Source organism: Corvus cornix, chromosome 3, assembly GCF_000738735.6.
Source record: "Corvus cornix cornix isolate S_Up_H32 chromosome 3, ASM73873v5, whole genome shotgun sequence".
Taxonomy (NCBI): Eukaryota; Metazoa; Chordata; class Aves; order Passeriformes; family Corvidae; genus Corvus; species Corvus cornix.
This window is the reverse complement of record NC_047056.1, coordinates 28,441,637-28,467,030: the sequence shown is the minus strand read 5'-3', so window position 1 is coordinate 28,467,030 and position 25,394 is coordinate 28,441,637. Positions and strand designations below refer to the sequence as shown.

Sequence of the window (25,394 nt, the reverse complement as noted above, 5' to 3'; positions counted from 1 at the left end):
TAAGAAAATAATTTTTCTTCTTCTCTTTTAAAAGAGAAGAAGGTACTTTTAAAAGAGAGTCTAGGTACTCTCTGGTAAGAACGTACATGAACAAAAACAGTCATATAGACACGTTTATGTTGAGAGCAGCTATCTAATGTCAAGCCTTCCCAAAAAGGACAAGCAAACCTCTTTTCCCTGATGATCATAGCTAAAGAGCCTCTGTCTTAGATTTCATCCAGATACTCAGCACCAAAAAAGCACCCATCCAGATATGATCATTATGCAGAATGCCACCCGCTGCAGCATTTAGTTCTTTTCCTGAAAGTCTCTCCATCCAGCAACCATCCAAAGCCAAACCTACTTAATATATTAGCAGGGTCATTATCTGCAAGTAAACACGAGTGCTTTAATCCCTGAAGTTTTGTCACCAGAGACTAACAGGACAGGCTGGGAATTAGGCCTGTGACGTGGAGGCAATCTCCTCTACAGAATGTATGGTATGATATTTATCACAAATACTGGCCAACTTGCACACTCTTCAATTTTGCATTTCTAACAGAGTGCTATGTATTTTATATATGGGTCACCAACACTAGACAATGTTCCAGAGAGAAATCTACCTGCCAAGCTACAAAGTCATTAGACCCAAAGGCCAGCCTTGTCTCACCACTACCCAAAACATGCAGAACTCCACAACAGAAGACATGAAAATAGTGTCCATTTACACCAACCAGACTTATTTTCTGATTTAGTCAGTTTTCAGAACTCACAAAAGGCCCATTTTCTGTGTCAGTCAGTTAAATGACAACAAGCCACCCCACAAAGGCAGCACAATCCAAGCTCCTTTCCTGCAAGCCTGTTTTTCTTACAGGGAAGGGAAGCTCATGGTTCCTTTCCTATGGAACTGTCTTCAGGGGACAGTGTCTGGGCTAAGTCAGCACAAGGATCAGCAGATGAGGTTCAACCAACTGCAGGAATGAAGTGCTCTGCTCCCTCCTAGGTGAGCATAAGCCAGCAGCAGATGGAGGGAGGGACTGTTTTTCCTACAAACAGGACAATTTATGAAACATTATACTGTGAAGCTGAATTTCTACCAAATGAGGTGCAACAAGGCTGCTTTAGAGCCATTTTTCCAAAGCAGTAAAATAAAGGAGAACATTGTAGAAACAAGATATACTAGTCAGAGAGAGCACCAAAGAACACAGCATACTAACTCAAACCAGAAAGTTATTTTCTTTCAGGAAAGAGCCTTTTTACTCTCATCCTGGGTAAGTCTCTTTTCACATACCTCTGCTTTGTCTACAGAAGGCTGCACAGGTATGAAAAGAAACTGCTCAACAGATAATGGCAAAAATAAATTGGGCTCCAGTGGCATAACCCAGACCAGTCAGTTTAGAAACAGGCTAAGCCAAAGCGCTTAGATCATCAGGAAAAGTGTCTTCTGCCCACTTTAATTATCACTTCTCCAAATCCTTCCCAACATTAAAACTGCTATCCCACTGACATGTGATCCTCTACCTCTGTACAAACATTTCTTCAGTACAGGTCCTTCTGCCAAGAACTGTCTTCCCATTGCAAGCTCCCAATTTTGTTTCCAGATTACCTTTCAATGCAATCCAATGTGGCCAGGAATGCAAATGACAGATAGACTGAGAAATCTGTTAAGAAACCAACCATGCACACACAAGAAGAGGCACAAGAGTAGGTCAGGCTTCTTTTGAAGATGGATCCATGCTAATCTGAGGAAGCTGAGCAGAGAAGATGGAAAAGCTAGCAGCTGTTATATGGTAAGTCTCCTGTTGAAACTGGTAATTTCAAGTCTACAATTCCTTACTAATTCTTCATCAATTACACTTTAAGCTTCTTTTCTATTTCTACACCAACCAAAACCAAATGTTAATCCCTTATTGTGACATCCAAGAACTGTAACATCATCAGGACCAGATGGTAATTCATCCAAGAACACTAAAAGAATGAAAGGATGAAATAGCTGAATAGCTGTGGTGAGTCACCTCTTGCTTTAAACCACCCATGAGGACCAGAAGGCAGAAAATGTGAAAACATTTTCCTTTAGTACCTTCAGAAGAGATGTGAAAAACTGCAGGCTGGGAAGCATGAATATATTTTGGTGCATGAGGGAAATTCAAAGAACTAGAGGACACACAAGTAAATATGTTATGCTCAGAAAGAATCCAGAGAAGGTTTTTTTAACTGTAAAACCTGCTTCATGAACCTACCAGAGTCCTCCAAATCTATCAACAAGCAAGTAGGTCAGAGATCTCCACTGTGGAGTCCAGGTCTTTCCTGGGAGATCTGTGCCAGAATCAAGATATTTTTTATCATGTTTGTTTCAACATATTTATAAACAGTCTGGAAAACTTTAGGAGAGGAATAGTGTAGTGATTATAAAACCATTGTTAGTACAGACTTTGGGGGATTGATAAGACCAAATCAACTCAAAAATAGCCATAAATTAGGCTCTGCCTCTTCCTCATCATACGAGGAGGTAGGGGTTACACATAAAGGGCAGGGCAGAGGAAAACCAAAATGAATTCGGGGATAACAAAATAAAAGACAAGGGGCCAGTGCGTCAAAGAATGAAAATGAATAACATGGAAATAGAAGAGGACATGCCTACATTAACTACACCTGTGATCAGATGCAGGCTGGCTACTCTTATCTTCCTTTCTTCCTGTGTCTAAATGTACCTATACACTACTCCTCAGACCCAGGCTACTGACAAAAAAAAATGGAATTAAAATATTAATTTATCCAAATACTGTAATTCTGACAACCGTACTTCAGAAGGCAGCATAGAATTAAGCACTCCCATGTTTTATCAGAGGTAAGAATGTTCTTCCTTTAATTTGATTTTATACACTAAGAAGCATTGGTAAATCACAGAACTTCATTTTTGCTACTGAAACAGCAGCTATAGAACATCTGCTGTTCTTAATTCATGCGTCTTAAAACAGTTAAGAACAAACACGCAACAACAAACTCAAAGCCTTCCTCCTGGAAAAGCATAAATGTGTTTGGGTTATCAAGGACACAATTAAATTCTAGAAATACTGCACCTTATTAAAAAGCCACTGTCAGCCACAAAACATTTCATTTCAAAACTGTCTCCAGTTTCCACAACGTAGTCCTTACACTCCCCCATGTGGCTAACCACTGAATAACATTTCTTTATCCGGACCCCAGAAACTCGGAAGGAACAACAAAAAGACAAAGCAGCCTTTCAAACACGGCCAGAGCCACAGAAAACTGAACTTCAAGCTGAAGCCACTGAGGAGGGCAGAACAGAACTCTTCTCAGTTCTACAAACCACAAGGCCACAGCACGGGAGTCACAGGCCATGACTACTCTCACACAACTGTATTCCCCTTCACCCCTCTCTGCTAATTACTTTGTTTCTTCTGAGAAGAATGATGGTGTTCCTCCAGAAACAGCACTAAAGAATCACTCTACTGTTCAGAGAGACTCTGTTACCAAATGCAACATCTTTCAGTAAAATGCATTTTATACAACCTCAGGCTATTAAAGATCTCAGTGGCATTTAACTGATAAATTATATTCCATTGACGCACATTTACCCATTTTAAAAACTAAAATGTGTTATTCTCTCCCTCAAAATGCTCATTAGTGCACATAGTAGCAAGGATTAATCCCTTAATTTAAACGCATATAACCTACAAAGTATCGCAAGATCCTGCCAGGAATGCAACACCTCCTTGTGAATTTAGTGCCAGTCAGAGGGATAGACAGGCGATGGTGGCAATATTACTTAATCAAAGGCTGGCAGCAGAGGTACAAGCAACACAAATTTTCTTTACATTTTCTCCAGCCCTTGGCTGGTGGAGCCAGTAGCCAAGACAAGAATTCCCTTCGTAAGACAAGTATTCACTTCCAGCTCTGACTGAAAGACCACCAAACTGGGTGGAATGTCATAGTCACTGTGTCACAGGTCCTTGGCCACTGAAATCGTACAAATACATAATCAAATCATCATTTCAGAACCTACAGCTGAACAGCCAAAACCTAGTCATGTGTTTTCTGGATTTTCAATTACAGAAACACAACTTTAGTTGTAAGTGACCTAAATAGAAGAGACTTCACATCCTGTAACTAAAACTGTCAGAATACCACTGACAAAACCATGCACACACATTTAGCATAGCAGTAGCAAGACAGAAATCAGCACTACACATCCACATCTTACAGACAGGAAGCAAAAGCAAGCAACGTGCATGTTATTCACACAGGAAAACTCCAAGTATTTCTGAAGCCTGTTTTAAACTTTACATACAGCTGCTTGACCCTTCAGCCTAAGGGAATCAACATAACTACATATATATTTTAAAACACTCAGCTTTCCTTCAGCCAGGAACTAACCTAAAGAAATACCAACACACCTGTAGAAATCACTCTCTGGATCACTGTGCCTCAGCTGAAATGGCATTTTGGGGGTTTTGCTATCCAGAGGAAGCAGGTCATCAGGGAGAGGTGGAGAGGCCGGACAAGATGGCAGAGGTTCATTCTCTTCGGTTTTTATGCCCTCTGCTTGCTGCTGGTTTTGAGCCTGGGCCGCGGCGATGAGGCTGCGCAGCCGCCGGTTGTGCTGGATGAGCTGGATGGTGTGAATGGTGAGGCTGCAGGGCTCGGAGGGGATGTCCAGCATGGTGGTCGGACGGGGTTTGTTCGCAGACGGCTGGTGCAGTGGAGGATCCTGGACTTCCACAGTACGGAACTCACGCTGCAGCAGGTCAAAGGAGCTGCGGTTGGCCTGGTTGGAAGAAACCGGGATCTCGCCCCAATATCGCAGCATTTTTACATAGGTCTCCTGTCGTGCTCAGAGCCCAGAAGAAGGCTACCAAGTACTGTGGGTACTAAGGACCCTTGTTGCAGGCAAAAGCACTTTGGGCAGCAAGAGACACTGGAGCTGGGATGACGCTCCAACTAACTCAAGTTACGGCTGCCAAGCAGGCTGTCGCTCAGTGCCTCGCTGAGCAGCGCAGTATCCTCGACGGCATGAGGTTGCCACTCTCGCACTGAACAGATCGCATCGCGCTTTTCCTGAGGGAAGAGGGGGCAGAAACAAACGCACTCGTGAGACGGAAATTGTTTCTGTGTGTAACAAGGGCTGGTGCGGGCCCACCTGGGCCTCACTGAGCGGAACCCGCGGCGTGGAGAAATTCCGGGGGCCGCACTCGGTTCACCCGCCACTCGCCCTCTTTCCCTCCCCGGACCCGCGGCTGCCCCGCACCCCAAGCCCGTGGTTGCCCGCCCCCCGTGTACCCCTCCGCTCCGCTCCCTCCCGGCCCTCCCAGCCGGAACTGCGTCCCGGTCCGCCACCGAGAGCGGCTCCCCCGCCATCCGCTCTCCTTCAGCCCAGAGGAGGGAAGCACCCGCCCGCCGCCGCCGCAGCCTCCTCGCCCGCCGCTGCCGTCCTCCCTGACTCGCCCCTACACTGCCCCGGGCCGCGCTGGGCGGCGGCGGAGCGACCCCGGGAGCTGCGCCTTACCCCCGGCACTGCAGCGCCGCGGCGCTCGTTCCCGGAGGACTCCGTTTGGGGACGGACTCGCGAAGATGGCGGAGGCCGCGGAGGACGAGTCCGCCGCCTTCAAGCGCCCGAGCCGCCCGCCGCCCGCCGCTCCCGGTGACCCGGGGCCCAGCCCGCCAGGACCCCCCCGCGCGGCCGCCGCCGCGCCGCGCTATGAGGAGCCGCCGTGGGGCAGCCGCCCGCCTGCTGGCTCCGGGTACGGGCTGGAGGTGCTGAAAGGCGGCGTGGTGCTGGGCTCGGTGCGGCTGGAGGACAGCAGCTGGTTCCTGGTGGGGCGGCTGCCCGGCTGCGCCCTGTCCCTGGAGCACCCGTCGGTGTCGCGGCACCACGCCGTGCTGCAGTACCGCGGCGCCGGCTGCTCCCCCGACGACCCCAGCGGCGCCGATGCTGCCGGGTTCTACGTGTACGACCTGGGCAGCACCCACGGCACCTTCCTCAACAAGGCGCGGGTGCCACCCCGCACCTACTGCCGGGTGCGGGTGGGCCACGGGCTGCGCTTCGGCGGCAGCCCCCGCCTCTTCCTCCTGCAGGTGGGTCGGGGCTCGGGGTCGGGCGGCTCCGGAGTGTGTGCGGGGATGGTAAAGGCTGGCCCGGATCAGGCTCAGGAATTTACCGACTCCATCGGGTGGTTGTTTTACTGGGTGAAAAGCTGTGGGTATCTGCTGCCGGCTCTGCAGCGAGGTGTGGGGTTGCGGGTTTCTGCTGATGCACAGTGAGTGTGAAAGGCATTTTTCTCCAACAGTGTGATGTGTTAGGAATGTCTTTCTGTCGCTATGATGCCCCACTAAAGTAAAGAAGTAGTATTTCTTTGTGAACAAGGGGAGCGCTTATTAGTAGGAACTTTGACAGCACATCGTGTGCTGTACACGCACTTCAGAAGCTGCTCATTCCTCAAATTCACCTGGGTAGTTCTGACCGGAATTTTTGCCTTCAGCCTTCAAATTACAGTTATATGTGAGATGGATCTGACTACAAGTACATAATAATGCTTATTTCTTCCTTCCCTGCTTTTGAAAATGCCGTTAAAACTAATATATTTTGGAATGCAAACCATAACTAATGGTCTAATAATTCCACTTTTTGAAGAGCAGTGTAATGACGTGTTTATGTTATTATATGTAATTTGCATGTGTGTTGGAAATACTTGTTTGGGGGTTTTTAAAAACACTTCTGCTAATTTTCGGTTTGGACTTAGGGACCCAAAGAGGATCAGGAGTCTGAGTCAGAACTAACTGTGACTGAGCTGAAGGCCCTGCGCAAGCAGCAGCAAGCAAAATTAGAAAAGACAATGTTGGGAGAGGATTCTGATGAGGAAGATGAGAAAGAGGAGAGAAGTGAAAGGAGTCAGAATAGTGATATGAGCTGCTCGTGGGGAATGGGTAAGTGATGATGTATCTATTGACTGATATGCATTAGAAGATCTGTAAGCCAGTTTTCTCTGAATATTAAGGTTGATATTTCAACTGGCTGCCAAGAGTCACAATCCAGTCAAAATTTTTGGGTACAAATTAATCCTTTTGCTGTTAAAAAGAAAGGTATGTGACAAGCTAACATCTGGTGAGCTCGTTTTAAACAGGAGCTCCTTTTAAACAGGAGGAGGTCATTTGCCTATGCCTATAAAAGGCCATGAAACTTAGAGTTTAATTAATGCTGTTTGGTTTGTTCTTGTGATGATGTCCACACTTTTGCCCAAGAGGTGCAATTTAACTGCTTGAGACTTCTATGCAGGATGTCTTTACATTTAAACAGGAAACCCTCATATTAAAGCTAGATAAATTGTAATTAATGAGCTTTTTGCAACAAAGTGAGTTGGTTTTTTCGAATGAAAATGTGTAAGCTCATAAACCTTTGAAAGTGCTGAAACTGACATGAATCTGAAAAACTATCATATGTTGGAATGACTAATAGCAAAAAAAGGGATCTTTTTTGATTGCATACAGAAATAATAAAGTTAAGGGAAGTAATTTTAGTAATTTTGTGACAGCTGCTACTTCTTTCAAATGAATGCTTTGAATTGTTGAAATATACTGGTGTTCTCTTTCTGATGTTCCATGCGGTTTTTTTGCACTTTGTATGTCTTCTAGGTGAGGATGCTGAGGACGATGAGGTTGAAGAAAACCCTATTGCTATTGATTTTCAGGATGTTCAAGATGCCTTTTATGTGAAAGATCCTAGGAAGGCCCTACAGGGCTTTTTTGATAGAGAAGGTAATTTATTTCTTTTTTATTATTATTAAATGTGATTCTCTTCTACTTAGCAAACTGTGATTTTGTTGCTTATTTTTGCAGGGGGATTTAAGGTGTGATGTGGGAGCAAAACCTTTCTGTTACATTGTGGGTAACATTTTTTGTTTCATCAGGTTTTGGTGGGGATTTGTAGTGGTTTGCTTTGGTTTTTTTTATTAAAACCTGGCTCACCATTGTGTATCTGAGACTTAGTTACTAATTCCTAAACTGGGAATTGCAGTGAGTACGTTGTATTCCTCTGGACTGACACTCAGACTTCACCCATGCTTTGAAACTATGTTGAAAAATTAAAACCCAATTTCCAGACTCTTTGCTTTGGAGATGGCTGTAATTGTGTATAATTGTAAAATGGGAAACTATTAAAAAGACAAAAGGCAATAACTAAGTGATCTAAAGTTTCAGTGGTTGCTAGTGAAACTTTAAAAATAGTCACTTACTTGCTGAAGTGAAAAATCAATCTTCAAGACGAACAATATCTATGAATTCAGATTGTTGCTTCAGCGTCATTTACTTTAATACATACAGAGACAAGATTGTTTTTTTCTTTGAACTATGTGTTCCTAAACAGGCCACTTAGAGATTTTTTGATCTTAAAGAGCCTTGATTTTGAAAAAAAAACCCCAAATGAGCACACCAAATGAAGATCCCATGACTTAAAAAAAAAATAAGTAAGGCAAAATCATGATATGTAACAAGAGCTTTTTATCCCTTTTGTTTACACGAAAGTTCCATGACATTCTTCTCTGCTGTAAAGATTATTCCTGCTTATTTCAAGTTTGGTTACTATGTCAACTTTCTTTTCTTCTGCAGGAGAAGAGTTAGAATATGAATATGATGATCGTGGACATAACAGCTGGCTATGCAGGATCAAGTATGTACATCTCCATTCCTTTGGTACATGGAAGTTGACTGTTGAATTTGCAAACAAAAGCTGAAGGAATTACTACTTGTGTCACACTTGGCAAGGAGGCCAGCTAGAATTAGACCTAAGCCCTGATACTGAGAAAAAAGTCCAAGGGTCAGTGCCTAGTTCAGTGTCTGCACTCCTTTCTGTTCTGACAGGATTTGGTTTTCCTAAGGGATGAAAATTGGGAAAGCAAGAGTCTAGGTTTTTTCAACTCCCCTTGTTTAGAGCAATACGTGAAAAGCAATTGAAATACAAGAGAAGAAACTAGGAAACAATCTCTTTGAATTCCTATTGGGGAAGATCAAAAAAAACCCAAACTTAATTCTGTGTGCCCAATTTCAGTTCCTGTATGGTATAAGACAGTTTTTGATGGGTTCCTGATAGAGGCCACTAATGTCATTCTTTCATAAGGCAGGAGAAGGTGAGGTGGAAATTAAGTCAACAAGCCTCAACATGGTAATGATTGTACTGCTTAAAAGTCCTTTGCTTCAGCATGGAAACTATTTGTTACTCATGTTATATGGGTACAAGATACCTGTACTTAAAATTATTCAGGGACTGACATTTAACCTTTTAACTTTCTGTATTTCCAATGGAATAAATAGAAGAAAAATTATTGTTTGGACTAGTGAAACACAAATTTACTTGCATGACTAGGAAATCATGCTTGTGTTTTGATTGGTTCTGTATGAAATGAAAAGTGGAAATATTTAACACAAAAAAAGATTAAAATGAAATGGGAAGAACAATGCCATTGTAAAATACCTGAGTAGCATCCCTAAAAAGCTCCTTGTATGTGAGCTGTTCTCTGATCCTTCAAACTGAACAGGTTGCCTGTGGATGATGCATCAGGGAAGCAGCTGGTGGCAGAGGTTCTCCATTCAGGAAAAAAGAAGGAAGCAATGATACAGTGTGCACTGGAAGCTTGCAGGCTGCTCGATGCTCGAGGAGTACTGAGGCAAGAAGCAGGTGAATAACTGTGATCCTTCTAAATGCCCTAAATTAGGGATTTGAGATTGCTATCTTGAATTTGCTTTATTACTGAGTGGTATGCAAATCATTTTGTTTCTTGCCTTCTCCCATGCCTTTCTCAGTATCCCGAAAAAGGAAATCAAAGAACTGGGAAGATGAGGATTTTTACGACAGTGATGATGACACCTTCCTCGATCGAACTGGTGCTGTGGAAAAGAAACGACTGAACAGAATGAAGAAAGCTGGTAAAATAGAAGAAAAACCAGAGACTTACGACTCCCTGGTAAGAATAATTATTATGACATGTTGGGGTTACTCTCTCATGCCTGTATTATATTATGAATAAGAAGAAATTGTAGTGGATCATGGCAGTGGGTGAATGAAATGCCAGAACAGGATACTTTTAACTTAGTTTTAAATCATCGGAAAATAATTCCAAACTTTTAAGTCCACAGGACACATCCCAAAGAAATATCTCATTCTGCTTCAAAGAATAAGAATCCTGGATTGACAGGCATATGACAACTATTAAGTCCTACAAAGACAATAGGGTGTGAGGGATAGGAGGGGTTGGAGGGTACAGTGGTGGTGTAACACTGCTGCAGAAGAATTATGCATACTTTCATGTTTCAGGAACTGTTTAAATAATTTTCTATGTCAAGGAATGAATAAGTTGTTTAGGAACAATCTAGACTTCTAATTTTTTTCAGCCCAGAAAGTCCTGGTCAAAGCTTAGAAGTAGAAAAGTGGAAGTAATTTGATGGGATATTTGAATAACTGTTAAAATGAGATTTTAACAAGATAAAGTCTTCTAAGCATGTTGTTCTCTCATAGGTCACAAAGCTAAAAGAAGCAGAAAATGAGCTTTCCGAGATAACAGAGAAGCTGAAGGTTTCAGGGAAGGGTAAGGTGTGAAGTTTATTTCATCATAGTGCTTTCCATAAAGAAAAATACAGAGCTTAAAGTTATCTTAGGGATTTCTCTTTTCAAAGGTTTGTGATTTGGGGTTTTTTTTTCAGTGTCCACTTTTCACAAAGGGATAGGAAGGTTTGGAGGTCACTGAGTTAGCTCGAGAGAATTCTTACAATCTTCATTCAATAGTTTATGTACTCTGTTTATAGTCACTTGCTAATGACTGCAGCTTTTTCCAAAGCAAGCAACATCTAAGTTAAAGTAAGGTGGCAAGTGTACAAGCTTCTGGAGTTCTAAGAGGGTGAGTATTATTACTGTTTATCTCCCCATATTGCTGAAAGTGACCCAGTTTGAGGAATGCTGTTTTTTCCACTCCTTAAAAAAACATTTATAAGGGAAGAGGAAAAAACTTTCAGAAGAGGTAATATATTTTCTTTCACTTCTCTAATTGTAAACACACTGTGAAATGGAAAAGCGGGAAGAGAGAAATGTGGAGACAAAGCAGTTGACACTTAACCCGTATGTTGAGTGTACATGCCAGTACATGCGGGTGCCATTCAGGTTCTAGGATTATGCCTTTGTTTCTAAAGGCAGAGCCTTTCCAGAGCAGTGATTGTATCTGTTGGTGAGTTAGGTTTAAAAGCAAACTATACCAATAGCTGCATTTTGCTTTCTGTTACTGATGATGTCTTGTGGAGTAAAAGGAAGGCAGTAAGGAAATGTGTTTAGGCTGGGTCTTCACAGAAAAACCTTTTTAAAAGAGTTGGCATTAATAAAGGTTGCAGCATTAGTTTGTCAGAAGTTTCTGTCCAAGAAGCCTAGCAATGTGACAGCTGGGCTATCTTCTGTGCATTATATGGTTGTGTTTCATTCTAGTTATTCAGGTCCACACCAAAACTAATTTGTATCAGCACTTTTGTTGGTGACTGATTATACCAGATCCCTGTTCAAAGAGCACTACCGTTCCACCAGGCATTCTAACTGATGTTCAGTGTGTTTGAAGCAATTGTTTTCAGCCTTATACTTTTGATAAGTAGTTGTCAATTGACTAGCAAAAGAAGCTAATGCTTAGACTGCCTGAGAGGTGTAATTCCAAGCTTTCCTATGTTCTGATACCTTTGTTTCTACTGATACTGTTTCTCAACAAGACTGTTGAATTATATTGTAGTAGAGGCTGGGTGAAGGGAGAGTCAGTCCAGTTTTATACTTCTGCTAATACCATGTAGTGCTGCAGGCCCCCTCCTCACCAAAACCTGGCCATGCAAACCCAATACACGTACTTTTGTAAGTTGCAGGTGGTTACACAACTAGTTCAGAGCTTTGAAATAAAGTGCATTCTTGGCACTTATTGAAGTACAGAATCATTCAGTATTGGATGGGAATTCCCTAGAACTAGACCAGGATAAAACAAACATAGCAAATATTGCATCAATCATCTGCTTTGTTTGGGTGTTTTCTAGATCCTTGGGTTTTCTCTTATTTGAATGCTTTAGGTTAATCACAGATGTTGAGAAAGCCAGGAGCAGGGTTATTGACCATGGAACATTCTTACCAATGTCATGAGCTATCCAGCAAAGCTGCTGCATTACATACAGTTCTGAAACCTTAATGCACTTTTGTTTGCTCTAAATGATTATTTGGAGCCTAAGGACAAGAGTGTAGAGACACCAGTGAGTGAATGACAGGCTAAATTGCTACACCTCTTACCAAACACTTGGAGGAATTAAGTAGTTGTCTAAAAAAATCTCAGTCGAAATTCACAAATTGTTCCCTGGGGTTCTTCAGAACTAATTACTGATAGACTGACTTGGTATCTCTCATTCACTGATGCTGCTGAATGCAGATCAAATATATGGAGCTCTTCAGTCTCATCTTTGGTTGCCTGTTCAGGAAAAAATACCAATAAGCTTTTTGTCACTGGGATATGAAGTATAATAGACATGATTGATTCACCTCATACTAATGTCAGATTTTACTTCAATAGTGTAGAAAACTGCTGCAACAGATCAGGAATGCTGACTAACTCTGCAAGCTGAACTAGCTGGTATTAGGCCCTGTTGGTGGAATCGAGCAGAGAATCCGATTTGCAAGAAGGGGCGATCTGACTCCCTCAGCATCACTCTCTGACCGAAGCACTTACACGGCTGTGCCGTACAGCAGTGAGCTCTGAATTGAATTGTGGAGCTGTAATTGTTCTGAATAATATGACTACTCACTAAACCACATCTTTGTAATTTGATGTTTAAATCAAATTATCATTCTGCTCCGCTCCTGCGTGCAAGGAGGTTCAGACTGATTGTTAACAATACCTTTTCATTGTTGGTTTTTATCTTGGTTCGTATTAATAGTTGTTATGAAAAACAAGAGTATTTCTATCAGAATTTCTTTTATGACATGTTTTGTCATCATTTATGCTTGCATGGAGGTGGATACTACAACTGTTTCTTATCTTTTGAAGCCTGTTAATTCTGTATATCTTTGAACAGTTACTGTTACGGCTTTCATGTCTTTTCAAGTGGTAAACTCTGTTTTGTTTTACATCAGAACTATCCTTTTCAATTGAATCAATTTATGAGCATAAATCTTATTAGACTTTCCTCTAATTATTTAAGTCTTGTAAAAGTGCTCAAATGTGTACTCTTTAGAATAACTTAGTCTGTTTTATTTTTATGAATTTAAAATTTCAAGTGCTACTTAATTAACTCAAGCTGAACTGAAAATAACTCAGTGATCAAATAATTACGCTTGTGCATTTATACAAAAACACTTATAAGGCAGAAAATACATGTTGGATTTGACACTTTTCATTTAATATTAAAAGGCAGAAAACTATCTGTCAAAAGACTTGTTAAAATTCTGGCAGGAACATTCTTCTTTGTTTGCCTCCAGGTTATCTTTGAATACCATATAACAACTTCTGAAGCACTGTTCAAGCCAAAGAAAGGCACTTTTCTGGATCTTTTTGTTTGGTTATTTTAAATCCAGGTGTTAGAAGTCTGTATTTATTTTTCTTAGTCATTAGAGATTTAGTTTTACCTCCTGAGTTTTATTTTAATTAGTCAAATATGCAAAAAATTATTAATATTTTGAAATTAATTGGAGTAGGAAGACTGTCATTATTCTTTTTCAAGTTCAAAGCAGTTTTCTTGCAGAAAATCTAGTCACAACAAAGGTAAGTTCTGTGTGATTGGCCTAATGCGTTAAATTGGTTTTGTATGCACCTTTTCAGGGGTAGAAGGTGGCGTTGATTGATTTTGAACTTTGCAAATGTTATGACTTAAATATTCCAGGAAAGTCAAAATCGGATTCCCTATGCAGTGGTGTAGGTTTTCTTATGACTGAGATTATTTAACTTTGTGACTACAAAAAAACCCCTAAGCCACCTTTTCAGGGAGAGCAGATCTAGAAGTGAGATGTACAACCAGGAATAATGCTCACAAAGAAACATTCAGTTTTAAAAGAGGCCTTGTTAGGTAAGTGAATTAAAGTTTCCTTTCAGGCTTTTGTTGGAGAAATGCTTTCATCTTTCCAGGCCTAACAACCTCCGTTATTTCACTATTCAACAGAAACTCACTGAGAGGATAGTTGTTCCTGTGTACCTTATTCTCTAAAGGCAGGACCTGATGGCTACAGTTCTTATCTCCCCACCATAACATTATGTCTCTCCCCTTTATCTTGCCTAGTCCAGTCCCATCCAGCAGCTCAAGATTCCTTGGATGAATTCATGACCGAAATAAAATCAGGAGGCACCTTAGATAGCGTGGCACGAAAGAAGCTTCACTTGCGGTCGTTTGAACTGAAGAAAGAGCAGCAGAGACTGAAAGGGTTAATAAAGCTTGTCAAGCCTGCAGAACTGCCTGAGCTGAAGCCCCAGTAAGTCTTGGTGAAAACATAAAACGATTCCTTTTCCCTTTATTGTTATCCATGGGCAGCTGTGGAAGCCCAGTAAATAGACAGCTTTCCAATCACAAAAGCAGGACAGCCTTCCAGACTACCTGGCTCATCTCTTTAAGGAACTGCTGTGCCTCTGGGCTATTGCAGCATCCATGGCTGAGGGGAATGCACAACACTGGAGTAAGACCAGCCCAAGCTGGCAGGATGACACGGGTAAGGGACTGGAAGCATAGTGTTAGCTTCTTTAACTTTTTTCCCAACCTTCATCCAAAAGGAACTGAAGAATTTTACAGGTATTATATACAACATGAAACCCACTTTCACTCTGTGAAATGTATTTGGAAGTCAAATGTAGTGGCTGTTCAACTACTGCCTAGCAGCACCACTGCAGTTTGAGAGGGTGTGTGCTGGGTTCATTATTTGCTAACGGCAGCTTGATTAGAGGTTAATTACTTAATTCGTTTAAATTGAGGTTTGGCCTCCAAATGTGGTTTTATATATAAATATGTGTGTATGTATGCATGCAGTTGAATTTAAGGGAGTCTGTGTGATACAGAGGGTTTTCTCCTTGTTTATTTTTTGCTTCCTGTTACGGCACACATCTGGATCCTACAACATATATGTAGGATGGAGGAGTCCTCTCTTGCGGCTTCCTCCTTGGATGGTGCAAGTGGAAGAGAAATAAAAAGATTTTTTGTATATCCACTTCTCATAGGCAGACTTTTTTTTCGCATTTGTCTACATAAGATTTGTTTGATACTTTGTATACTGTTTTCCTTTGTGTCTAATTCTTATTAGGGGTGGGAGTTACAGTCTGAATGCAGAGAACAAGCCTAAAAAGATGAACCTGCCTCTCTTCGGTGCAATGAAAGGGGGGAGCAAATTCAAACTGAAAACTGGAAGCCTAGGGGTAAGTTGGACTTCAAGTGTTGCAAGTCAGTGGCTGTTTGTGGGACACCTTCTCAGGCTGTGGAGGCTGTAGGTGGCAACTGTGTCTTCTCACACACATGGAAATAGCATGGAGATGCAGCCTGTGGCAGTGGGAGGTGCATGGACAACGAGCAGTGGTGTTGGAGCAGTTGCCATTCTGTGTCCTTGTACAGCCAGTTTCCTGGGGCACAGCTGTGGTCAAAAGGCAGTGGACAAATAGAGACAGTCTGAGGGCATCAGGTTGAACCAGTGCTCTACTTCAACAGCTGGTCCTTTTCTTGTTCTCTGTCTTGATAACCAGGATCACATCCACAATTGATTCAGTTTCCAGTGTCCCTCTTATGAAAAGACTGTACTTCTTGTTTATGGTCTGGATGTATTTTTTCATCTTCCATCTCTACGAATAACTTTTCCTTAAAACCTAACTATTTGTCATCCTGAGAGTGTTTCCTTACCAGCTGTCTCTGACAGTAGTGTGTGTGCTTTCTCCTGTAATGAGTATCTGTGACAGCTGCCTCTTTCTTGGCACTGATGCACAAGTCTTTGTCTTGCAGAAGTTGCCTGTTAAGCGTCCAGACATCCCTGAAAGCTTGTTAAAAACAAAAGATGATGGACCGGAGGAGGAGGAGGAAGAGGAAGAAATGGAAGAGCAGCAAGAAGCAGATGCGGTAAACAGCAGAGTATCAAACCTGGAAATTAAAATGACAACAGAGAAAGAAACAGGAAAAGAAAGTCTTGCTCCTGATGGCTCTCCTTGCAATAACAAGAATCTAGAATCCCTTCAGGATGGTAAACTGTTGTTTCTGATTTTTTCAGTAATGAAGATGAGTCTGTTACTGCTGATTTTTTAAGAGCTATGTGAATCAGATGTTTGAGTCACAGGTTCTCCAGCCTGTTTCTTTTCCATAGTTTTTTTGCCATGAGTTCAGAGTCTGTGTGGCAGCAGCTGAGTATCACATGGTTCTAGCTGAAACTCTGCTTGGCAGTCAGTGTTTCATGCTTTTTGGTAAAATAGAGTAAATCTCCTGGATGTAAGAAAGTCCTATTTTGTTAAGCCCTGTTTCCATTAAATTGATTCTCCAAATGAAAACAACTGCAATGTTTTGTTGGCAGTAAAAGTGACATAATAAGAAAACAAATGTCTGTGCAAAACTTCAGATCCATTTGTAAGGAGGTAAAACAATTTCAAAAGTGGTAATGGAAAGGTATCTTTGAGGTATCTCCAATCCCTCCTTTTCTGTATCAGCCTGATGCATTTGAAAACTGAGTAATGATGTTTCTCATTGAACAATATTTTTGATAACAGAAAGCTAGGTCTAGCTTCTTGGCTTAATGCTGGACAGGTTGCTGCTGAAAAGTGTTCTAACAGATCACAGAATTTTCTTTATTGTATTGCAATGGACTTGGTGGATGAAATAATTGGGAAGACTTTTGAGAGTTCTCCCTGAGACAAATGCAGCAAAGAGTTCCCTTCTGCACTTGGTCTCAGGGATGCAATCTGCTCATTCAAGTTACTGCAGTGCCCACCGAGCTCTTTCTTTTTTCTGTTACAGGCGTTGATTTTCTGCCTGAGCCAAAGGTACTGAGGAATGAATCTCAGACAGGACCCTCACAAGAGAAATCCCAAGGTGAACAGTACAATACAGACCATTTTGTACCATGTGGGTTTAGAAACTGACTAAAGGGCTTACTGTCTAATGTGGGTCAAAGGAAACTGAGCCTAATCTAGAGCCTAAAGAATCTAGAATTGAACTGAAAGATTGTGTTTTGCTTGGGAAGTGGTAAGTGTATGGTAAAGACAAATCACTTCCACTACAGTTCTCCTTGCTTTTCATAGTCATTAATTGCTTTGAGATCCTTTGTTTTAAAAAAAACAGTGTGAGAACAAGAATTAATTTAGGAGAATATGATGATGCTTTTTACTCCCTTATTCTTTTGCAGTAGCTCTTAACACTACAGGAGGACAGAACTTCCTTTTATAAAGTGACAAATGCTACATAACACATTAGGTAATAGTCTGCTAGTGACCTTGATGATGCCTCTGCATGTATGCACAAATATCAGAGCTTCAAAATGAAGAATGTTGGGTGTACATGGTGGAGATTTTTAAGACCTTTCTATTTTTTCATAACTCAGACTCCTAAGAATCTATCCTCATCATCTCACCCATACACTTAAGCCATGAGAGTATCAATATTTCAGAGACGAAGTGGAAGAAAACCAAAGAATTCTTCTCACCCATCAACTCTGAAGTTTGGTGTTTGTTTTGTTGGGGTTTTTTTAAAGCAAATTAGTCCTGCACATTTCCTACTCGTTCCTTTCTAAATCAATCACTGCAGGGATTACAGATAGTGTCTTTTAGAAAATAAACATCTGCCATTAACTAAAGTTAACGTTACAGAATCACTAGTAGAGGATCTTACTAAACTGCATTCAGTTACATGACTGACAGTGTATTTAACATAAGTTAAATCTAGGAAAAACAGTAAGATGTGCAGCAATATTTTTCTTAAGTATGAATTGTGGTGCAGTGAGATATCTTGGATTTCCTTATGGAAGTATTAATTTTTATGTGAACTTCCTGTAAGTTCATTTCTGTAGAATTGGTCATTTGTGCTGTGTCATAAAACAAATCTGCTTTCTTCCCAGCATCCAAGGTAGTAAATAAGGAACCTGAAGAGACATCTGAGAAAGTTAAGAAAGTCCATAGCTCAAGCAAGGTCAGTTATGACACTATGACTCCTGCAGCTTGAGAGAAAATAATTTCTAGGCCTTTTTTTTAGTGAAATAGTAACAATTTGATGGACTCTAACTTGGTGATAATAGTGATTCTCTGCTTGACTAAGACCCAAATGTAGAACTATATTCTGCTATTGAACACAGATTGTGGAGTCTTTGAAAAGGCAAAGCACAGCATTTCAGACATGCTAGAGGTTCTCTGTTCAATCACAAAAGTTATTTTTTTCACCTTTTCACTTGGCACTTACTAATTGCTGCTTCTCCGGTATCACAAGTGTTATAGCACATAGGTTCTCTCCAGGCTTTGAAATGTCAATGCAAAGTTTTCCTTGGAGAGTAGCCTGGGAAATACATATTGGCTTACACAGAACACTCTGTACTAAAGCTGCAGTTAGTCTGTATCAAACCTCATCCTTCTCTGTAAGATGGGAAAAGAGATGAGTCTAAGAGATTAATGTCTTTTGCAACCAAGTTGTCACTGAATTTGAGTGGATGTACCAGGTAATGTTTCTCCTGTGCATAAGATTTGTATTAAAATGTAAAATATATGAGCTTTGCAGATTTTGGGACTCAGTCAGTTGTCTCCTTCCTGGAGCTGGGAAGGATCTTCTCTGACAGCCTAATGATTATTGTGAGGCTCTTCTCTTTAGAGGGCATCCCACCCTTCTGCTGACTGCTATCCCACCCTTCTGCTGACTGCAATCAGAGGAGATGACTCTACTTGGTGGACCATGAGTTCTGACCACTGGGGCAGTTTCTTTGTAGGGACCATCTAATTTTAGCCCTGCAGCACTTACTGAACCTCAGTTCCCTGCATCCTGTGTGTGCTGACTGCTGCCTTGTTAGTCCTGGCAGAGGACCCAGGGATTGGGTAGGCACAGTCCTCAGAACTGTCTTTTGTTGCTGGCCTTGCTAAAGATGCTAGAGAAATCAAGAGTATATTTATAGTGGTAAAGCTCAATTTTTACCACTTTTATGAATATGGGAGGACAAGGCAGTTTTTCATGCTGAGGCAGTCAAGTCAGCACCTCTCATCAGCAGAGAGTTTGCTCTAACACTGAGCATTCTCCAAATGCCAGATGTATTAGATGTATTCCTTCTCCCATCACAAATCACTTTTTCCACATGCTGTCTCTGCCTTTGGGCTCAGATCTTGCATGGAAAGTATCAACCAGAAGTCAGCTTTTTCTTTTTTTTGTAATATTTCAATAACTTTGAATCATGTAAAACTGGAAAAACAATTTTCAAGTGATTGTTCACAAGCCAGATTTAAAAGCTGTGCAACTCTGCAGTCTCATGTTTTGGAAAACATTAGTCTTCTAAAAAAGCTGTTTTAGATGTTAATTTGGGGAAGAAAAGTTTTTGAGGGAATGAAAATTTGCTTCAACTGCATAACTTGAGACTGTGTAATGATACTACAGAGTAATGCAAATCAGTGCTGAGTAACTTGGCGTTATTCTGAGCTTTTAAGTCTTGCACTCTACAGTTGTATGATTTTTTTACCTGTAGTTGTTGAAAACAGAAGTTGTTGAGAAAATGATGCTGATGTGGCAAAACTTAAAAATCTAGGGACAAACAGATACTGCTATGTCAACAACTGCATTGCAAGTGACCTGTTTTGGTTTGCTTTAACATTTCAAGACGCCAGTGAGACCTGAAAAAATTCTTTTCTTTTTGAAAACCAAGCTGTCCTTATATAACAGCTGAACTTTTATAAATTCCAGTTTGAAAGTCACCTTAAACCCTAAGTTTTCAGTGGCATTGTGCATTGAAATCAGTAAAGCACTTATTGAAAATCCTACTCTAAAGCCTTCCCCTGCATAAAGAAATCCTATGTCAAATGATACCACCAAACATTAGGTTTATACTGTCCTGAAGTGAACAGGTTCTGTTTTGAGGGGGAAATTGGGCTGGATGACCTCCAGAGGTCCCTGCTAACCAGCATTTCTGCTAGTCTGTGACTAATAGAAATGAACTGGGTCTCTTTGAGGGTTTGATGTTTCTTTTGTATTACTGTTTTCATCCCTGACTCTTGTAGAAATAACCCTCTCAGTATTTGTCTCTGAATTAATGAGAGGTTTAGTGGCTGTGACACATTGGTGGAGGAGTGCAGCACCTTAAAAAATCTTCACTCTCTTCGCAGGTCCAACAACCTTTTTTTTCCTCACAGTACCCAGATGATGACCCAGACTACTGCATATGGATTCCTCCTGCAGGTATCAACCATTTCCTTACTGGTTTTAGTCTCATAACTCAGGAATCTTCCTAATAAGTTGTCAGGATGTCCTTGTAAACCCTTGAGAAAAAGCTAATTCAGGAATACTTCACCCAGAACCTGACGTTTTGTGGCATATTATGCCCCATGTTTGTTGTATGGTCATGCAAGTCCTGCAGTGAAATACAGACCATATCTGTAGTAGCTTCATGGCAATGGAGAGATACACCTGAAGTTTGTTTTTCAGTTTTGTAACACCTCGGAGAGCTAACTGCATTCACACATGGTGGTATGATGATCTAGTTGAAAGACAAGCTCAAACCTTCCCTAGGGATAAATGCTCCAGCAATTTTAGTATTCTCAGTTTTCACTGAAGTCTGTGAAATCCAAAAATGCTTCTTTGCAGGTTTTTTGCAAAAACATTGGAATACAAACACATTTGTTTTGGCGAAAAGTCTTGATAATGCTTTGGTGAAGGCACTGAATAATTGATGCACTCATCCAACATATGTTAAACTTGAATAATTTTTTTTTTTTTTAGTTCCAGGGTGTTTTTAGCTAGGTGAAGTTACTCTTAAACAGGGTAATGAATGTTCAGTTCCTCTAAAATAGAAAACTCATTTTCATGCATTGAGGTTTTCAGAGTAAGTTCAAAGCTTAGCCTTCACTTCATAAATTCATTACTATAATTTTTGTAAGGCTGTTGCAAGGTTATAGAAATAAGAATAAATTTCACTGAAGAAAACTGTAATTTAGTGAATCATGCTTCAATGAAAAGACTGCACATCTCTGGCATATGAATCCACAGGAACAGAATACTGGATTCAGGTCTGATCTGGGATAGTTAAGCAATCTGTGTCCATAAGAGGGAGCTCTGTTTTCTATCTCTGCCTGCTAATAAATAGTAAAATGTTCCTTCTAAGCTGTCATTATGAGGACTCCAGAAAAAAAACCCAAACAAAACAACCACAAAACCAGGAGTACCTGATGTAATCTTGACACTTAGTAAAATTGAAATGAACTGTAAGTGTAAATCAAAAGATACATTGCAATATGCAGCCTTTTTATCCTCTGTGCTTGTATGCCTGGTGCTATCTAGAGACTATTTCATACAGGGATACACGTTTCTCTTAGATGAGGGGATAAAGGAATAATGCAACTCTTCCTCTTTGTCCATTAGGTCAAAGTGGTGATGGCAAGACTCATCTCAATGAAAAATATGGCTATTAAGCGTCCAGTGCCCCAGAATACATCTGAGGCTTGAAGGAACACTTTCTGCTTTGGTCTCTTTAACTACACGTGAAGTGAGGGATAAGAGACTTGGGTTTTCAAATGCTGTTTCAAATTCAAGGGCATCAGCAGCTGCTCTGGTTCTTAGCTCTCCATGTGTGTCCTCTGTTTGTCTTCCAGATACTTTTTTAAAGTAAAAGCCCACACATTCTTCTGCCTCTTCTTTCACTTTTAGCCTTGTTTGTTGTTTTTTTTTTTGTTTGGCTTGAAACTGTAGGTTCATTTTTCCTTTTGTAAATAAAAGTAGACAAAAATGTTAAAAGAATACACATCTGTATACTTACAGGCTTGATAAAATTTATTCATGTTGGGTTTATGCAATTAAAATAAGAAACACTACGGTTTGTTTCTGTGGCTGCTGTTTGAAAATACTGTCATGGTAAACACCACTTAAAACTTGAGGGTACTTTTTTTTCCTTTCCTATGGAAAAAAGAAAAATTTCTGTTTTGCAAAGGAAATTGTTTTCATTTCTTCCTCGTGCAGCTGTTGGAATACCTGGTATGGAGTGGACAGGAAATGGTGAGTGTACAATGTTATAAAGGTCCAGCAATGCCAAAGAACTGAAGAGGCTGGCACTGCTTATCTTGAGTCAGGGAGTAACAGAAGAAACAAGATGGAAGGATATCCTGGGAAAGCCTGTAATGAAGTGTGTTCTTCTCGTGTCGCAACATGAGCAAAGTGCCATCTTGGTGCAGTTCAAGGCATGCTTGCTCTTGGCTTATCACTAATATCGTTTTGAATGTCTGTGTGATTAGGCTATGAAATTCTTTGCCATCAAAAATTGTTCGAGACACAAATGAAGTTAGGTTCAAAGAGCAAACAGGCATCTTTATAGAGAGGTGACTAGTGGAAGCTTCTTGGAAGCTCCTAGTGTTTTCCCTGTACCCCAGGGTCCATTGGTGCAGGCAGTTCCCCCCCCCAGCAAGGGCAACCTCCTCATGGGAGTGTGAATGGAAGTAATCAAACAAGCAAAGGGCAAGTCCATGTTCCCCAACCTTCTGAGCCTGCACATCAAGTCCTCTTTGGGGTGGGGGGGAGTTGAAGAGACCAAGGGAGTGTGAGTAAGCTGGAGTGTGCCCCAGGGCTATGGAGTCCTGCAAGGAGGCCAGCAAGGGACTGCCAGGACCCTGGGAGCACTGCCCGACCTTCCTGTCCTTGCCTAGCCCCTCTGGGCTCGGACAGAAAAATGAATCTTTTCTGTTTGTTGCAGTTCAAGTCCAGCTTTGAATTTCTAAGCAGCACTTGGGACCTGTAGCCTCCAGCTCAGTAACACGGCCATCACTCATCAGCTCACCTAAATAAATAATCTTTGTCTGGGAGAATCCCCTGGGTGACTCAGGATTGTCCCAGAGCCTGTGCTGTGGTAAAGGCATGGTCATGCAGGATGTCTGAGGTTTTAAATGGCTGTAGGCACAACCATACAGGGGCAAGGAAAACTGTAGAAATTGCAGTCTTGCAAATGAAGGACACACATCCTTTGGTGTGCTTCCACCAGCCAGTGGCTGCATCCTCATGGACAAATCACAGGAGGGCACGTTAGAAGCTGGGGTGAAGGGATAACCATACAACTCCTTACTTAACAAGCTCAAGCTACAAAACAGCATCTTTCTGCCTGTAATCCTCAGCATATGTAGCAGGGTTTTGTCTGCATGTGCACACCAGGCTGGGCAGCCTAAAGCTTCCTGCTTCTGGCAGAGGCATATCTTTATGTAATGCAAGGAAAGGCTGTTGCCTCTCTATTCAAAATGCCAGACCTCATGGGTTTCACAGCTGTAGCCCTTCCCCAGAACCTTGTTCAGTTCCAGGGTATACCAGGCAACTGCAAGGGACTTCTATTCATCAGCAGCAGGCCTGCCAGGTTTCAGACAGGGAAAATAATAATTTTCCATTTATGCTCATGAGAAGCACTAGGGAAAAGAGCCCATGTAAGTACACCTTTATTTTTACCAGTCTAAAGTAGGTGGTCAGTGTATCTTTTCATCAGGGGCTGCTTTGTAGTACAGACAAATGGCATTGACCTGCTGCCAGAAAACACATCTCTGGGGATAAGGGCCTGGACAGTTTGGTCCTGGATAAGACCATGAGCTCCCCATCTGTTTCTTTTCATAGCAGCTCACTTGTGCTCCCATCTGGATCTGATGGTAAACCCTGCTTTCGTTAGGCCATCCATCTTTCATTTGATTGTGTAACATGAACACCCAAAGGTCGTCCCCACTGGATGGTTCCAGTCATTTTCATAGTGGCATTCAATAAAACCATGGAAAAAGCACCCATTATATTTGAAAGTTGTTGTCCTCCCATTGCTGATCACTTTGCCACCCCAGAAGCAGTTTCTCACTTGATACCCAACAGCTGTGCAATGCATGACAGGTTTGAATATTCTCCTTTTGGGCCAGGTACGTATGTCATTTGTCAAATACCTTTTTCCTCCAATAAGAGCTATAAACCAGTACATGGACATGGGAGTAGAGGTCACCATATTACACAGAAAGGGATCTACAAAGCAATAAAGCTTCACCTTTTCATCACTTTCTTTCTCATCCACTGTGTGACAGGCCATCACCATAATCATCTCTCTGTATGATCTGCAGGCCTCCCTCCAAATTTTTACATCTTGCTGGCAATAGTAGCTCAGCTCTTCCTGCAAGTCAAAGATCTCCTGATGGTCTGTGTGCATGTCAAGAATTGCTTTTTTTTCCTTAGGCACCACACTGTGCACCCTCTAATAATCCCCTTGTGGAAGAGGGCCTATGTAACTCTGATTTTAAACAGTGCTGAAAAAAATGGAGGAAATAACTTTTGTAGCCCTTGACACCCACAACTTAGGGAAGACTGCTTAGTTTCATGACTAAAAAATGTAAAGAGTCTATGAAAATGAAAATTCTGCTTGCACATCAGTTTAATACCCTGGGTAATTAATTGCAGACGTGTTTTTTCTTTCAGAAGCTGGCTGACAGCGGAGCAGCCATTATAGCCTCTGGCCTTAGAGAAGCGCAGCCCTGAAACTTGTGTCATTAAGCAGCTGACTAAAGTCCACGTGTCTCCTTAAGCTCTCATTCACCTTCAATTTTCCTTTGGACTCCTTCATCCCATGGGGCATCTGGCACTAACTCCACGGCAAAAATGTGCGGTTTCCTGCTGGTTTGCAAGGTCATTTTTTTCTAGATGACTTGGTGACTTTGGCCCAGCACTCCTGCATTTTCTCTCCATTTCTTCCGAAAGCACAGATTACAGCAAACAACCTCCAGATGGAGCTCACGATGCACAGACCTCACCCCACCTGATGTGTCCTCCGACCCAAGGAGGAATCCCGGCTGTACCCGGGTACCTGTGGTTATGGTGCCTGAAGGATGCTTCCTCTTACTTATCTAAGGAAAACTGAAGCTACATGTAACACTCCACTTTTTAGAACAGAAAGGAGTATTCATAAGATTCTCCAAGCATTCAAAGAAGCAGAACGCCTATTTGGTTAACCCAGTCAAACTGGGTTTACAGCACTAAAAATCTCCAGGACACAGAGAGATGTCATTAACGAGCTGCCCATCCTGTAGCAGCTCGCAGGCCTTGCTCCACCATTCCCAAAGTGATTGTTTAAAGCTGCTGTCTCCTGCACAGAGGGCACGATTAGCTCGTATTTTCTTTGGAACATGTGTTTACCTCATTATCATACTTACTTTCCACTGCTACAAAACTTCCAGTTCTGTATTCACCTAATAAATACTCTCAAATTTATGAGGCATCAA

The 25,394-nt window shown here is 41.5% G+C and overlaps 2 protein-coding genes across 8 annotated transcripts in view; one reads left to right on the top strand and one right to left on the bottom strand.

Annotated features, from left to right (window-relative positions):
- SUPT7L (SPT7 like, STAGA complex subunit gamma) overlaps positions 1 to 5,574 on the bottom strand; it is an 18,108-nt gene extending 12,534 nt beyond the window's left edge. Inside the window, exons 1-2 of one of the 3 annotated variants that reach the window (XM_039567929.1) lie at positions 5,507 to 5,574; positions 4,398 to 5,058 (exon numbers count right to left, since the gene is read on the bottom strand). In XM_039567929.1, coding sequence (XP_039423863.1) covers positions 4,398 to 4,810 — 413 coding nt within the window. In that variant the 5' untranslated portion in view covers positions 4,811 to 5,058; positions 5,507 to 5,574. Of the gene's footprint in view, positions 1 to 4,397; positions 5,227 to 5,280; positions 5,468 to 5,506 lie in introns of those variants that run through there. The other 2 variants (XM_039567928.1, XM_010393731.4) reach the window with 2 other exon arrangements.
- LOC104685758 (solute carrier family 4 member 1 adaptor protein) lies at positions 5,557 to 25,394 on the top strand. 5 transcript variants are annotated; one of them, XM_039567923.1, is made up of 14 exons: positions 5,557 to 6,075; positions 6,741 to 6,924; positions 7,630 to 7,752; positions 8,602 to 8,662; positions 9,528 to 9,667; positions 9,793 to 9,953; positions 10,505 to 10,574; positions 14,266 to 14,455; positions 15,275 to 15,386; positions 15,961 to 16,195; positions 16,960 to 17,034; positions 18,056 to 18,126; positions 20,289 to 20,361; positions 24,595 to 25,394. In XM_039567923.1, exons 1-14 carry the CDS (start codon positions 5,572 to 5,574, stop codon positions 24,603 to 24,605), a joined length of 2,010 nt encoding a protein of 669 aa, XP_039423857.1. In that variant the 5' UTR covers positions 5,557 to 5,571; the 3' UTR covers positions 24,606 to 25,394. The 5 variants fall into 5 exon arrangements, with proteins under 5 accessions (XP_039423857.1, XP_039423856.1, XP_039423861.1 ...); XM_039567922.1 differs by lacking the exon at positions 24,595 to 25,394 and adding an exon at positions 21,541 to 21,989; XM_039567927.1 differs by lacking the exon at positions 18,056 to 18,126.